Here is a 16,048-nt window from a genome sequence, read left to right on the forward strand (position 1 = left end):
TTTTTCTCCCTTTTTCTCCTCTGACTTCCAGGGGGCAGGCAGATTCACCCAGGCCGGCAGGCTGATGTATGTGTATGGATAAGTGTGTGTGCGCGTGCGCGCAGCTCTTGTCACTTCGATTGGCCCTGTCCTGTCCACATTTGACTCTGAAATGCAGACCCTGACAAGTTCTGACCAAGGTAAATGTGGGTCTCAATAGGAAAAAGATTCCCTGACCTGTCTTAGTCGATACTGATGTACGTATGCATTATATCTAACTGCTACCCAGACATGCAAAAATTACATACACTTGCCAGTGGTGATTTTTGTGGAGAATACGCATTCAACTGATTTGGAAAAACATCCCTCCTTCTTTTTCTGCTCTCGCTGTTTTGAAAGCTTGTTTCCCTCAAACCAGGAGAGGTATTCTTGGAATCTTTTCTTTCTTTCTCTGGCCGATGTCCTTCTTTATTATTTATGCTGCAGTCTTTATTTAAAATAAAGAAATTAATATTGTAATAGGTAAGTATAGGCATACTTTTATTCAAGCATACTTGCTTTACTGCTTTAGATGCAGGACCTCAGCATAAAAATCTACATTTAAAAAGGAGTGAAATCTATGTATGTTACTCAGACATAAGTCCTACTGTGTTCAATTATGCTTATTACCAGGTGAGCAGGCATAAGATTGCAGCCTAAAACTAATATCGTCATTCATTCCAAGTTGAATTCTGACTCTGGAAACTATCACTATACCTCCCTCTCTATCCAGATGTTCTATCTTCTTCTTAATCATGGCATCTTAAGAAATATTTAAAACCAACCTAGTTCTACTAAGGCTTTAAAGGATGTAAAAGATGCAACTTTTCTACCTTATTAGATAATCTGAATCAGTATCTTCAGTTCTGTACTCATAGTCATGACAACCGATTATAATTACCACTCCAAAGATAAACATATATTAAAAGAGTTGTGGGAAAATAATGATCCTGTTTCACTCTATGACCTGGTTTGCATGTAACGACAACCCAGAGTATGGGTTGAGTATGGGTTATTGTTGAATTGTGTGTTATTTTTTAATTGTGTTCTCACTACGTGAGAACCCTTTGCTATGGTTTAATTATGGATTGTTAACCATGAACAACCCAGAGTTCACAACCCAACAACAAACCATGGGTTCTCTTCCTGGGTTGTTCATGGTTAACAACCCATAGTTAAACCATGGTGCAGGCTTCGCACATAAAAATAACCCCACGATTCAATGACAACTCATACTGAACCTGTACTTTGGGTTGTCGTTACTTGCTACTCAGGTCTCTAACTGGATTTATAACATGGCAGTTAACTGTGCTAAGGATTAGGGAGATCTTGAGTTTCTGATACTTGTTACACGTTAATAAGCTCTACTGAGTTTAATGGATTTAACTTTCAAGTAAGCATGCTTAAGAAACTTGCATTAGGACTGAACATACACTACATGTCCTGTAATCTGAGGTACTGACTTCAAAGATTAAATGATTAATGAGAAGAGCTTGGATTTTGATTTTGTGGGAATAAAAGAATTTGCATAAACTGTATTGTAATGCTACTGAGATGAAAGACTGTATCTAAGTTTCGACAAAGGAGAGCCCTATCTCAGCCAATTCAGTTAGTTCAAATGTTATTCAAATATTAAAATGCATTCAATTTCTTAAATGCAAACCTTCTAGCACCACGTCACATCTTCTTAGAGCCAGCAACGCATTATTACTTTCTGCATGTCTAGATGGTTTCTGGTCATTTGGCCTTCTTTGATATATTTGATACCTGGAAAAAACATAGCAAATCATTAATCTCCCCTATATTTCTGTCAAATAGATTGACAATCTATTTCTTGTCAATACTCTAAACTTTTGTCAAGTAGGACTTATGACAACAATTTGGATCATACGGTTACCATTTAGATTCTCTCCCTCTCTCTCTCTGCTCCTCTGTTCTAAAAGGGAGGGAGGGAGGAAAGAGAAGTTTGGGGAAAGGATACGTTTTCTATTTTCCCTTAAAGATAATTACAAAGTATTTTCACATACACAGGCTGAAATCCTAAACACACTTACTAGGAGGTAATCCCCACTGGCCACAATGGAACTTACTTTTGAATAAACATGCATAGGACTGTGCTGCAATTAAGCCAAGTAACTCATGTAAATATTTAAAAAATCAAAGACCTCAAATATATTAAATTCCTATTAGTTTAGCACATTTGTCAGAAATTAAAAAGGCAGATATTCTCATTTACACAGTATGGTCTTTTCACTGCTGTAGCAATTTAGAAGAACTCAAAACTGGATGTAAAATATATTTTTGCACCCTTTATTTTTTATTATATTTCCACTGATATTAAGGCCTAGTTTCCATTGAGATGGTAGACCTGTGTCTGGGTTGTATCTCTTCAGACCTAGAGGGCTCACATGATTGAATGCTACTCCATTAAAAAAAATATTCTCTCTAAAGAAAACTAGGTATCAGGTGAAGGATTATAGCCTATATTTCTTCCTGGTTTGCCATGTGCAGGGAAGATTTTGTTGTGAATGGATGAGCATTCTATCCTATATATGAATCTGCAGTCTGAAGTGGTACAGGCCAGACACAGGTTTATTAATTCAGTGATACGCAGACCTAAGAATTAGGGCCAAAGTAGACGCGACGACAAATGTGCCTTTGCATTTAATGTGCAATTTTTAAACATGAAAATAGCATCTACAGTGTGTGTGCTGATCATTATCATGATCACAGGAGGCAGGGAGGGGAAATTTAACCCCTTCCTCCCCTGCTGCGGTCCTGAGGAAAACTCCTCCTATGAAGCTGCTATTTTCATTGGGAGGAAATCCCCCATTGACATCACATGATAACACTGCAGGAGAACTAGCAGGTTGGCAAGCAATGTGAAGAGGTATCAATTATATGGACCAGCACTTTCAACTGGGCCTGTACATGTTGCTGGCACAATGTGCTTTTGTGGCCCTTTTTTGAGGTGTCAAAGCTGTGCAAATTATGGTGCCATATGTACACCACCCCCGCCGCCCCAGAAGTGCTGGTTCATGCTGTCACTCACTGCATCCAAGCAATCCCTACCTGATTGCAGTTTGACAGGTGATACGGAGACCACTGAGAATCAGAATCACAGTCATAGCTATGAATTAGCTAAGCTTCAGTAACATGTCCAAAGCCATATTTTTATGAAAGCATTTTACTCAGAATGACCTGTCAATATTCTCATCAACAACAGTGCAACTAAATTTAACTTCTGTAAACTACTTTTTACATAAATATGAATTACAATTCAGCTCTGACGTGTAGATACACAGGTACTGAAGGAGGAAGTAAAGGCAGGTGCTCTGTTCCAGCAGCTTTTTATTTTTATTTATTTATTTTATTTTAAATATTTCTTGGCCGCCTTTCAGGGCAAAAGCCCTCCCAAGGCGGCTTACAGCAATTTACACATGCAGGAGGTCACATGCAATAGGTCTGTGCAATTTTCAGTGTCTTCATTGCTTTAAAAATTGAAGCAAAAGATGATACTCCATGCGTGCTTCTGAGCTCTGGTGGAGCTTTGTTCTGGATCTCAAGTAGAGATGTGAAGGCCTGGGAAAAAATAGGAAAAATTCAGGGAAAAAACAGGGTCCCCCCCCCCCATTTTTTCCAAGGGTCGATTTTGTTTTTGTTTTGAAAAAGTTGGAAAAATTGAACAGCTTTGGATTATGAAATATTTTCTTTTAAAATTGAAGACAAGCTGTTTGTATACTGTTATCAAGCCTTTACTCCTGCTCCCAAATGATTTCTAAAAACTATGGAATTATAAAGATTTTTATAGAAAGACCAGATGTAAAATGTCTGGAAATAATGAAGCCATGGAGAAAAATGTTTTTTAAACCTCTCTGTAAGATCCTCAGCATAGTTATTTCTTCCATTTCTTATTAAAATTATTGATCCAATGTATCTTTTACTGGTAAACGTTTTGGGATGCTCCAAGCCATGATCAGTTTCCTAACATGTGAAAAGAGTCACCATATCATAATATGGAAGGAAATGTACATTCTTGACAGTTTGGATTTAGTTCTACAGAGTCCTGTGTTTCTGGACTTCCTCTGCCTCCAGTTCTTCCTGCTTCTTCTGGCTTCTAGGCTGATTCAGATGTTTCCCTCTGGTTAGATATAAACTAGAAACCTAAAATGTATAACTTGGTTTGCTCTTAAAATTAATTGTGTTTGGTACATTAAATTTTTAAAGTTTAGTTTATTCAGACAATAATTACAAATTTACTAACTGAGTTCACTTTTTAAAGTTTTCAAATATAACAATAATTTTATGAGCAAACCAAGTTATACATAATATAAGTTTAGGAACATAAAGGCTGCTTTACATTCCTAAAGCCACCTTCCTCAACCTGATGCCCTACAGATGTTTTGGACAACAATACCCAGCATTCCTCACTAGTGGCTATCCTCCCTGAGGCTGATATGTGCTGAAGTCCAAAATATCTGGAGAACACCAGGTTGGGAAAGGCAGTCCTAAAGCAACAATATGACTGTAAAGAGTGCAAAAAAAAAAGATATTGTTTATTTTTCCATTTCCCCCCAAATTTCCATTATTTTCAGGGAGCGGGGGAGCCAAGAAAAAAAACATTTTTTTTCCATGGCTTCAAAATTTCCAGAAATTTTACATCTCTAGTCTGAAGAAATGAATTTATTGAGAAACACTGATACTTTGAAATAAAGAGTAAAAATTCATTTCTTGGGGGTGATTTGCTTGTTTCTTTTATTCCATTGAAAAGATCCAACAAAGATATGAAAAACTATGTTGATACAGCTCAAGCAACAAGCTTGTGAAACGCAAGTTTGTTACTAATTTTAAAACATCATTGAATTTTTTCCCTCTTTCCTTATTTCTTTTTCTTCCTCTTCTGTCCTGCTTAACTCATTTTGCAAGCATGTTAAACAGATATTTCTAAAATAATTACAAAATTAAAATTAGAAGTTTCTCATACATACTCTCTATAAATCTTAGTCTGTGAAAAGTGTTGGCTTTCAATACTCCAGATGGTTGATTTATTTAACTTTAAATATTAATGAAAGAATATAGGTGCCTCATTTCTAGGAATTATTAACTGAAAAATTCATTCCAAACTATTATCAATCCTGAATATGCATTTTCAAAAATATATATGACCACAGCTTCTTAAATCAGAATGGGGATCAATGGCTTATCCAACTGCAGTGATATCAATGTTATGTCATAGCACTGGCAACACTGTTGGCAGGCACTCAGGCACAGCTGTTTAAGTCTTAGAGTAATGTTTAAGAATTTCATTACTGAACTTTCCTTCTTCCCTCATGGTTTCCTTTTTTTTTTGTTGTCTATTATTGTTCTCGACCCCAGAAAACCTGTCATGCCAGCAAATGCTATTGGCACTGCATTAGGGGTTAGCTTATATTAGTGCAATGTAATTTACATTAGTGCTACTGCCGAGCGGGATACTGCCTATAGACTCCTTTCTCCATTTTTAATTAACAACTGGCCCTAACTGATTTTTGCATAGGACAGGCTGGACAAAGATAATATTAAAAGAACTTAGGGCACAATCCTATCAAGACAGGTGGCCACCTCCGAACGTGGAGGTCACCACCTATCCAAAGCAAGTCAGGACAGGCACGGGGGTGATTGTTCGCACCTCTCCTGCCTTGCTATTTTTCACTAGAAAAAATAGTTTTCGGCTGTCTAGTGGCAGGGGGGCTGAGCAGGAGAGGAAGCTGCCGTATGACACATTGGATGTGCCGTATGTGCAGCTCCACTCTCCCCACCCTGGAACGCCCCCTGGAACACCCCTTTTCAGTCGCTCCGCGCTCCTCTTCTGAGCGCGGAGGATAGGACTTCTCCGGGGAAGTTCAGTTTTCTGGGAACCGACCTCAGAGCACAGGCTCCGAGGTTGGTTCCCAGAAATGAGCATATCTTATGGCCCTCTAGACAGTGTCTAGTGGCCATAGAATTGCTCCCTTATTCTATCTGGTAATTATTCCCCGCCTTTCTATAATCAAGACAGCTTACAAAAATCAATGCTCAATAATATAACAGATAAATCTGCACTAAAATAATCAAAACAAGCCAGAATCAGAAGCAGTAGCATACAAATTAATTTAAGACCAATGCCTAACAAGCCCCTGCTGAAATAAGAGAGTCTTTACTACCAGCCCAAAGGAAAGCAGTGACAAAGCCAGGTGAACCTTCCTAGAAAGGCTGTTCTAAATTCGAAGTGCCATGACTAAGAAGACTATCTGTTCTGCCTACCTGCTTTACAACTGACAATGGGAAGATTTGGAGAAGGCATCCAAAGTGAACCAGAGTGCTCAGACAGGATTGTATTTGGGGGTCAGGCAAAAGAGAATTCTTAAGATACTCTGATCCCAGACTGTTTACTGCTTTAAAGAACAAAATCAGCATCTTGAATTGAGCCTGGAAACAAATAGGTAACCAGTCTAGATAGAAGAAGATTTCAGTAATCTGCTCCAACCTACCAGGGCCAGATAGCACCTTGGCAGTTGCAAATTGTACCCACTGAACTGTCTTCAAAAGGTCCAACTTAAACTGCATTACAATAACCAACCTGGAAGTGGTGAATAAAGCTGCAATCCTATGCATGAATGACTGAAGCCAGGTCTGGAATCTCCAGAAAAAAGCAAAACTGGTGCTCAAGCCTAAGTTGACAAAAGGTGCTTATTCTGAAATAAAAGGTGCTTATTCTGAAAGGTCAGGTGGTGGTGGTAAGAACAGATGTGGATCCAGGAGGACACCCAAGCTACAAACCTCCTGCTTCAGGGGAAATAATGTATGACTTCTATTGGGTGTAAGACCTATAAACAAGTCCTTCCAACATCACTTCCTCATGGAACACACTTGTGGATGAATTCCTTTGAATGAAAATAATTTAATATTGAACCTGATCCAATGTGCCCTTCTGAAATGATGGTGTATCTTGTTACTAATACATTTTAATTAAATTGTTAGCTCACCTTTCCCTGAAGGTCTAGGCCAAGGGTGGGTTGAAAATAGATCTCCAGATATTTTGGAGTTTGGCCCTGCTGAGTTGAAGTCCAGAACATCTGGAGATCTATCTTCTGCCCACCCCTGGTCTATGCTAGTTTACAAATGTACAAAACACTCAAAATTACACAGGACTAAGGCTATAAACCAATTACAGAATTTTATTTTATTAACTATCTAAAATAAATAAATTACATTTATGTAAGTAGTTTGCTTATCACCAATGCCCCAATATAGATGGTTTTTAAGATACTGAGAGAAAGTATGATGGCTATAACCATGTAATGAACAAGAGCTACCTCTAATTGTTATAAGTAAAGATCACCTTTAACAGGGAATTAAAAAGACAGGAATTAAAAAAGGGAATGAAAAACTACAATAACTCACCAGGAAAAAAAATCAGAAAATAAAGTGCCCTTAAATCCCCTAATTAAAATTGACTCCTACTGATTAACCAACTGAACTTTAGTTGGTTAATCTACCAGTTAAATTTTGCCAGCCCTTTTTAGGACATCAGAATAGCATTAAAATATCCCATAAAGACACTGTAAAATAAGTATGGACCCTTCCCATTTTCCATTTAAATTAAGCCATGTTTATATAATATATAATATTATATATTATAATATTCAGGCAGGCATTTGGGGTGGGTTAGGGTATTTTAGAAAATGTTTTTATTGTAGAATTTTATTGTTTTAAACTATTTTATTGTATGTTGTACATCGCCCAGAGTGGCTGGGTGACCAGCCAGATGGGCGATTAATAAATTTAATAATAAAAATAAATAAATATAGGCTGTCTTTTAAGGCATAGTCCTTCTAAGGCTGCTTACATAATCATAAAATATAAAATATATTAAAAACAAGAAAAATCCAGACATTATAAGATTGCAATGTAAGTTCCAATAAATAAATACTACTATTGAAACAAAGCTCAGTCATTTTAAACCAGTGGCATTAGGAGACCTCACTGAAGGTTTACAAGATGAAGGGTGAGTCACCTCTTGCCATAAGCTACCACCGAAGTTACGCAGCCCGAAGTGACAACTGGAATTCTAGGTTTTTAGGAGTAACTGCCCTATCATACAACTACTTATTTATATTAAACATGTGATTTGAGTAGCTGAATTCCTAATACACTACAGCTGTTATTCATACTTTAAATAGAATCTTTAAGCTTCAGGCTCTATATTTCAACTTATGTGTAGGGATATTATGAAGGCTTACAATTTAATGTTAGTATGTACCTCTGTTTTAGGAAAATTCTTACAAAATGTTTTTCTACATGGAACTCCTTTCGGAGAAATACAGGTAGAAGACATTATGTTGAAACCTTCAAATCTAAGTGGATTCTCAGGGCTAAATCCAATGTTACCCAAGAAGAAGTCTACTCACACAACAGTTTTCCTTCCCCTTCTCCCCGCTGTTCTGCCCCACAAATCTGTTCCAGAAGGTTCCCAACCCTTCAAAGCAGATTTTGGGGGCACAGGGGCATGGCAAATTTGGTCTGTTAATACTGAAATTTGAATTGCCACATGGTGGAATGACACGGTTGGATCTTAACTTCCTCAAAACATTCTCTATGTGTATTTCTCCATAGCACTCATACCAATGCATGGCTATGAATGAAAACAATATGCTGAAAAAGTTGCTAACAGAGTATGCATACATGCTCATAATCACACATAAACAAAGCCAAAGTTACCTTAAATGCACCCAAAGTTACTTTAAATTCCACTGATTTCAATTAGTGAGTTAAGCATGTGTTCATCTCTCTCCAGTTGAAATCACTGGGACCTAACAGTGCTTAACTTTGGTTGGATTGCCTTATTATTACTTCACATGTAAATTTCTTTATATATTGGTTCCAACCAGATCATAGTTTTAGTGATAAATTAAGGACCATAAATCATCAAAACACTGTGTTGAATGACATACCTTTTAGATAAAATACGGCATTGTTGAGAGTTTATTTTTTGACATGATTCTAGGCTGGCAATAGATGAGGAGGGCTGTTCATCTGATTGCAACTTGTTAGCATCAGATAGATTAGCATCAGTTAAAAGATGTCTTTGCATGTATTTTCTTCCTGTTTTCGTCCTCAGAACATTCGTCAAGGTAACTTTGGGTTGCCTGCCATACATATAATAATTAATATTCTGAAACCCATCAAAGGAATGCTTGGTTGAATTACTGTATTGTAACCATTTCAGTAATCTTGAATTTTATTAAATGTAACTATCAAGAAGATTACAATAATGAATGAAAATAGATGGTGGCAAATAAGTGAAGTGTTCCAAAGGAGAGATTCAGGTTAAGATCAAGTAGAAGTGATACTGATGGTCTTATTTTGCCTTTGGAATCTTTGTTGTTGACTTTTAAATTAATTAAATGTCATGCAAAATTGCAGCGTGCATAAAAATTGTAGTAAACTAAGAAAATGCACTTTGAATAGAGGAAAAAGTGTTCAACAAAAGCCGATCTCAATATTTAAGTATCTATCAGCTGGCCGACTGTGTAATCAAAAATAAGTAACAAAAGCCTTCGTAACGGTAGTCTTTTGCCACCCCTTTAAGAAGTCACTCGTTGGTATTTCTGGATGTGCAAATCATATCTACTGGAGAAAAGACGCTGCAAACATACCCCTACACCAAGATGCTTGGTTATCTGTTCAAAAGTACAAGACTGTCACAAAACCTTTTCTCATCCAACTTTGTAAGTATGACTAAACTATGAAAACTATGTAAACTATGAAGGTGCTGAGTGAATATGTCAGCCACTGCCTTGATACAGTGATCTTTTAGACTAGTTATACTTAAACTTTGTTGTATCATAGTTCATGGTTTACAACTGGTCTTTTCTTTCAGGGCTGTGCATTCCAATGCAGCTGCAGTGGGCAGGGTAAAGGGAAAACGGAAGCTTTGCCAATTATTGGGTAGGCACTACTAGTTTTATTATTTAAAATATTTTTATCACACCAGGTTTCTACATGCTCCATTGTCACTGAGACAAATGTCAATAATGAAACTGTTATTCAGGGATGAATGCTTTTTCATTAACTTCACTGGTAGGTTCAGTATAGGAGCACTGGATGAAGTAGAGTTCTAATCATTATTCCTTCTGGAAAAGCCTCTTAACTAAAATAATTGTGGAAATGTTATGATCTCATTCACTTTCACACAGAACTGCCTTACAGGCGCCTGGTGGTACATGGCACACAGTTTAAATATCACTGTTTCAGATAATGATCTATGTTCACCATCTTCTGTGATCTGAGTTTTCCAGCTATTCTCTGCATGTTTTGGGGAACCCTTGGGTGAGATACCCTCAGAGGCCTCCCTCCCTGATTAGCCTCCCTCTTCTTCACTGCTGTTGCTCCCAGCCATTTGCTTGTCCTGATCCCCTGGGTCCAAGCTGCTGGTTCCTCTTCTTGTTCCTGTCACTGCTCACTCACTTGGAGAGGTAGGGTGAACACGCAGCGGTAAGGAGGCGGCGCAGCAGGGTCAGGAGGCTTTGGTGGTAGGCATGGAACATAGGCTCAAGTAGACGCCCAACAATGTCAGCCTGCTGACCGCCCTGCTCTGCATTCTTCTCCTTATGTCTCATCTGTCAATTATTTTTTATGCTCCACTGTAGGTTTGAGATATCAAAGGATATTTTCAATGCAAAACAGTGTTCTGTTGAGATGCATACAGAATGTCCTACGTGAAAGCCAAGGCTTTCACAAAGGAACAGGCAAGTTGCTATTGGTAACATAATTATGTCTTCTCCAGAAAGAGGAGAAAAGAGGAAGATTCAAGGGCTGCGGGTGCGGGGGGGGGGGGAGAAATTAAGAGGAAAAACTGTAACTGGGAAGAAGAGGGAAGACTGGAAATCGATTTCTCTTGCAGATGTTAATACATGCTTTTGTTTAATATAATTATGAGAAGAACTCAGTATGTAAGAATCCAAATAGCTTAACTAGAATTAGTCCTACAGTTAGAAAACAATTAATCTTAAGTCTCACAAGAGATGTGAGAGGAGAAATTCCTTCCCAAACGAAACAATCCAAAATGGAAGTTACAAGGATGCCTCATAATGTTATACTGAAAGTGAAAATGGCTAATGACAACAGTGTAACATGAAATACTTACTCATGGAAAACTATCACATGCAGTGACTTTTAACAATAATCTAGGCAAAGTTGTATTATGTCTGAGACAGTCAGACTTAACAGAACATACCTTTTAGATATAAAAAGGCTTTGGTGAAGAGGACTTAATATTTGCCATATCTCTACAGTGTCACTAGACGATGAGGTTTGTTGATCTGACTGCAACTTGACACCATGAGATAAATTAGCATCAGTTATAAGCTGTGTCTTTATGTACTTTCTTCCTATTTCCGTCTTCAGGACATTCGTCAAGATAACTTTGGGTTGCCTGCCATACATATAATAATAACGATGATAAATAATGATGTCTAAATAAGATACATGAATTCAATGAAGTTTCCTGTAATAATTCCAATATTTTCATTTTAGATGACCTCAGCCAAGAACATGTACTGTACCTTAGTGTACAGATGGAAGTTCAGGTTCTTTCTATACCTAATATTTCTACATATTCTTGCTTGAAACAGCTTTTTTTTTTACTATATACACTGAGAGCTTGGCCACTTCAGTCCATAATGGTGCTAGTGAATCATGCCTGAAAAGTTTACCAAGGCTTGCTTTAGAGATGCCTGCAGCATGGTATGTAACCATTGTGTTACAGTCTTCACAACTGACCAAAGTCCATTGGATGTCTTCACTGAAAGATTATGAATAGCAATGTAGGAACGTGCAAGAGCTGATACAGAAAGTCGTAGAATGATCCTGAGGAAGCCAGAGAAATCAGGACTTAGACCTAGAAGGGAACTAGCTTTTCTCAAATGGAACCAGCAAATCCAAAATCTTAGCCAGAAGTGCCTCTATAACCACAGCCATAGTTTCTTCTTCTAGGTTCAGCTCAGCCCATTCTGGGATGCCAAAAGACTGTGGCAGTCTTACTTTCAGGTCCTTTCTGAGACCCTCAAATAGTCAGTGGGAGTCTACAGCAATGTTGAACTGGTGTTTCTTTAGCAACTTTAAAGCAGTAACTCAGAGATAATCATCCTAGCCAGCTACAAGCCTTCAAACCCATGAAGAGATATGAAGACTACATAGAAACACAATGAGGTTTTCCTAGTGGTAATCATGCCTTTATCACAATCACATTATCTAAACAAAGTCCCAGAAAATTTAGATATAAGAGATGGCTCCACCAGCTTCAAATCTGCAGACAGAACACTGTCACAGGCTACACGTGATAAAACTAGGTGTCTATTTAGATAGGCTTCCTATCTAAATAGGAATGCAAAGCAAGCATACAAAGTAAGCTTTGCGTCCTAGAAATTCACTTGCTTCTCAAGATTTTTTAAAATCAGTGCTACACACATGAAAACCCCCCAGTTCCGTCTCTTACAGAATGTCACTGTTGTCATTCTCATCTTCTAAAAATTACTTCACAAAGAAAGTGAATTTAAATGGATACAGTGAAGCAGATACAGGTTCACTTCACTGATGTGTTTCTCTACAACTGTTGGCAACAGAAGCAAACTGGAATGATGTAATTAGGTTATACTGCTTTAAACCTAACATGAAAGTAAAATGAAAATAATGCAAATAGGACAGATAGAACCTAATGAAATTCCTATACTTATAAAGACACATTTGTTGGTGCATATAGTTATACCTATAATCTACATAAAGAATTACCAGTTCCAAACATCCTCTCTCTTTTATCATACCCATTGAAGTCTAAGATTCCATCACACTAGCTTTAACCAAGAAACAAAATCCAAGGAGACACACAACACATCCCCATGGGTGCCTGTTAAATACACTTCCTCTTTCTATCATCACTTGTCTGTTTTCATGATGGCATTTCACTAGCCAGTTCTAATCTTTTATATATCAACCTAAAGAAATTATTTAAGTAAGAATAGCATTAATGCTAATCTTCTCTGCCCTGTAGAGTTGCTGCATGGATAAAATAAACAAATATATTGGCTGCACTCACATGCAATGCTGAACCACAATTTAAGCACTACCTGCATGAGCTAGAATTTACTGCTGTAAGCCGCCTTGGGAGGGTTTCTGCCCTGAAAGGCGCTCAAGAAATATTTTAAGTAAATAAGTAGAATGAGTGAGACTTCAGGTCATGCACTCTCCCCCTCACCTCTCCTCCCATGTTTAGTTTCCATTTCTCCTCAACTCAGTTTATCATTGTGCATGAAGCAGAGTGTGTGGTTTATTAAAAAATCTGGTGAGTTTCTAAACCAGCCAACTTCCATGGAGGATAAGGCTATCAATGGCTACTGGTCCTGATGGCTATATGCTACCTCCAGTATCAGAGGCAGTATGCCTTTGTACACCAGTTGCTGGGGAACATGGGCAGGAGGATGGTGTTACACCCATATCCTGCTTGTGGGTTTCCCTTAGGCAGCTGGCTCACCACTGTGTGAAAGAATGCTAGACTAGCTGGACCCTTGGTCTGATCCAGCATAGCTCTTAGGTTTTTCATAGGTTCTGAAGCTCGCTTGTTATAATAGAGCTTGTTATAAACTGCAATCTCTGGTTTATATGCAGTGATTAACCAAGTTTAGGGGAAACCGAAACTAAATGTTGCCAAAATCTTTTTCGTCCATGCAGGAGGAGAGTGAACAAGCCTGAATCTTGCTTGGGCTCATTCCAGTTTGTGCATATAGTGCTAAACCATGTTTATCATGTTGTGCAAACTGAGCCATACCATAATGTACACCAAATCCCCAAGATATACCAAGAACAAAATCTAAATGAACCACAACTGATCATAAGGCCCATGGTACCATCCCATAAATGCATAACGTGGGGCATACCATTGCTAGACCAGTGCAACACCACAGAATATGGTGTTATGCTGGCATTACACTTGAAGTGAACCACCCCAGCTGTCTCTTTTTAGAGTGCAATCCTATGCATGTTTGGATAGAAAAATGTCCTACAACTCCCAGCATTCTCCAGCCAGCCATGTCTAAACATGCATAAGATTCCATCATTAGAGAGTTAACGTGAATGTTAAGAACATAAGAAGAGCCATGCTGGGTCAGACCAAGGGTCCATCTAGTCCAGCATTCTGTTCACACATGGGAAACCCACAAGCAGGACATGAGTACGACAACACCCTCCCACCTGTGTTCCCCAGCAACTGGTGTACACAGGATTTTAGGATATTCCACAGGGAGGGAGAGGGAGGGAGACAGACAGATGGACAACAGAGGCATTATGGTCCACCAAAGAAATAGCTTCCAGTAACACAGTAGTGACATGTGGGCGGTGCGCTTGGTAAAAGTGCCAGCAGCCACTGTGTAGTGATAGATGGGGGAGGGGAAGTCCCACCCTTACCTTTTGGAGCCAGGAGGCAGTGGTGGAGATAGGGGTGCTGCAGCCAGCACAGTACAAGTGCAGAGTTGCTGAGTGGATAGTTGCCCCTCTGGATGTCAACAGATTGCACCTATGCTGGCACGACTATCTAACTCAATAACCACATACTTGCATGGCGCTGACTGTAGCACTCCCTACCTCTGCTGCTATACAGCACTGAAATATAAGAGCATAATTCCCCTCCTCCTTCTATTGCTATGCATTCGCCAGTGGTAGTTTCCCCTAGCAAACTGCCTCACCACCCAGCACTACAAACTAACTAGAACCGATGGAATGCAAGGAGGTTACCTAGAATTAACTAACAACAATTGTTCCTCTGAGGTGGACTAACACCAAACTGATTTTACAGCACAGAAAATAAATATTTTCATAACAATACATTGCTAATAAGGAAAACATCAGGAATAAATCTTCACCATATGACAGGATCAGCCATCTGCTTCTACCCAATATAGTTTACTGTCAAGTATCAAACTCTGCTTGGGTTGTATAATGAATAAGCGTTTTACTGACATATGAATGATTAAGGGCCTGTTTAATCAATACCAAACAACCTGGCATTATGTATATGTGGAAGCTCACCTGTAAATATGCTTAAGATGGAGGTTTTGAATGTGCAATGAGTATTTCAAAATTTGTAACATACAAAACTGCATGAATTATTAGAAACACAATGGTAGAAGTCATTTGACTATGAATTTATAGCAACATTAGATTACTATAGTACAGTTCAACAGTATCCCATGAGGCTAATCTAAAGTACATACATTATGTTAGAGATCATCTCTTGCCTCAAGAGCAAACAGAGGAGCATTCTCAGTGGATTATTCAATGACCCACCATTGTGGAACTCTCTTCTTGTGGAGGTACATCAAAGTCTGACCCAATAATTTTCTAGAAGCATTGCAAGACTTACTTCTTTGGACTGACATCCAAGTCCAAACGGGCTAGGAGATTAAACTCTTATAGACAAAATTTAATTTTAATACACTGTATTGTATTTGGCTGGTTTTGTTGCTTGTTTTTAATATTGTTGTAACCTACCATGGGATTGGTAAGGTCAGAAATCTAAAAACTCTAAAAATTGGTCTTTGCATAACACCGTGGCTTCATAGGGGGCAGTCACTTGATTAATAATATGAATTTTAGGCTCCACTCTTATACAGACTTACCAGCAAGTAAGTCCTTTTGAACTCAGTGGGGCTTACTACTAAGTAGACATGTACAGGATTGCACTGCACGTTGATTAATTGATTCAGGCTGCACTCCTACATACACTTACCTGGCAGTAAGTCCCATCGAACTCCCAATGGAAATACAGGATTGCACAGTAAATGTACATAAACTGCATATGAGTAAAAGCAATTAATTCTGAGGAAAAATGCATACTTTCTTTTCAGATGATGCACACATGTCACAGCAGGCACCTTAGAAAGGACATTCTCTCCTGTGTAAGAGAAAACGGGAATCCATCTAAGATGGCATTTGCCATCTGCAGAAGTTATTAGAACTT

At 38.3% G+C, this 16,048-nt stretch overlaps 1 protein-coding gene across 6 annotated transcripts in view; it reads right to left on the bottom strand.

The window, feature by feature from the left end:
- The window catches only part of SENP7 (SUMO specific peptidase 7), a 46,887-nt gene that overhangs the window by 23,082 nt on the left and 7,757 nt on the right, over window positions 1-16,048 (bottom strand). For 3 of the 6 annotated variants that reach the window (XM_084843217.1, XM_084843215.1, XM_084843216.1), the window contains 2 exons: window positions 1,682-1,785; window positions 288-466 (listed from right to left, as the gene is read on the bottom strand). In XM_084843217.1, the coding sequence (XP_084699343.1) occupies window positions 288-466; window positions 1,682-1,785 (283 nt within the window). Of the gene's footprint in view, window positions 1-287; window positions 467-1,681; window positions 1,786-8,990; window positions 9,186-11,275; window positions 11,474-16,048 lie in introns of all 6 variants that reach the window. The other 3 variants (XM_084843211.1, XM_084843212.1, XM_084843214.1) reach the window with 2 other exon arrangements.

The sequence above is a fragment of the Heloderma suspectum genome, chromosome 3 (assembly GCF_057233095.1).
Source record: "Heloderma suspectum isolate Gila_16-S chromosome 3, 16-S_ref, whole genome shotgun sequence".
Lineage (NCBI taxonomy): Eukaryota > Metazoa > Chordata > Lepidosauria > Squamata > Helodermatidae > Heloderma > Heloderma suspectum.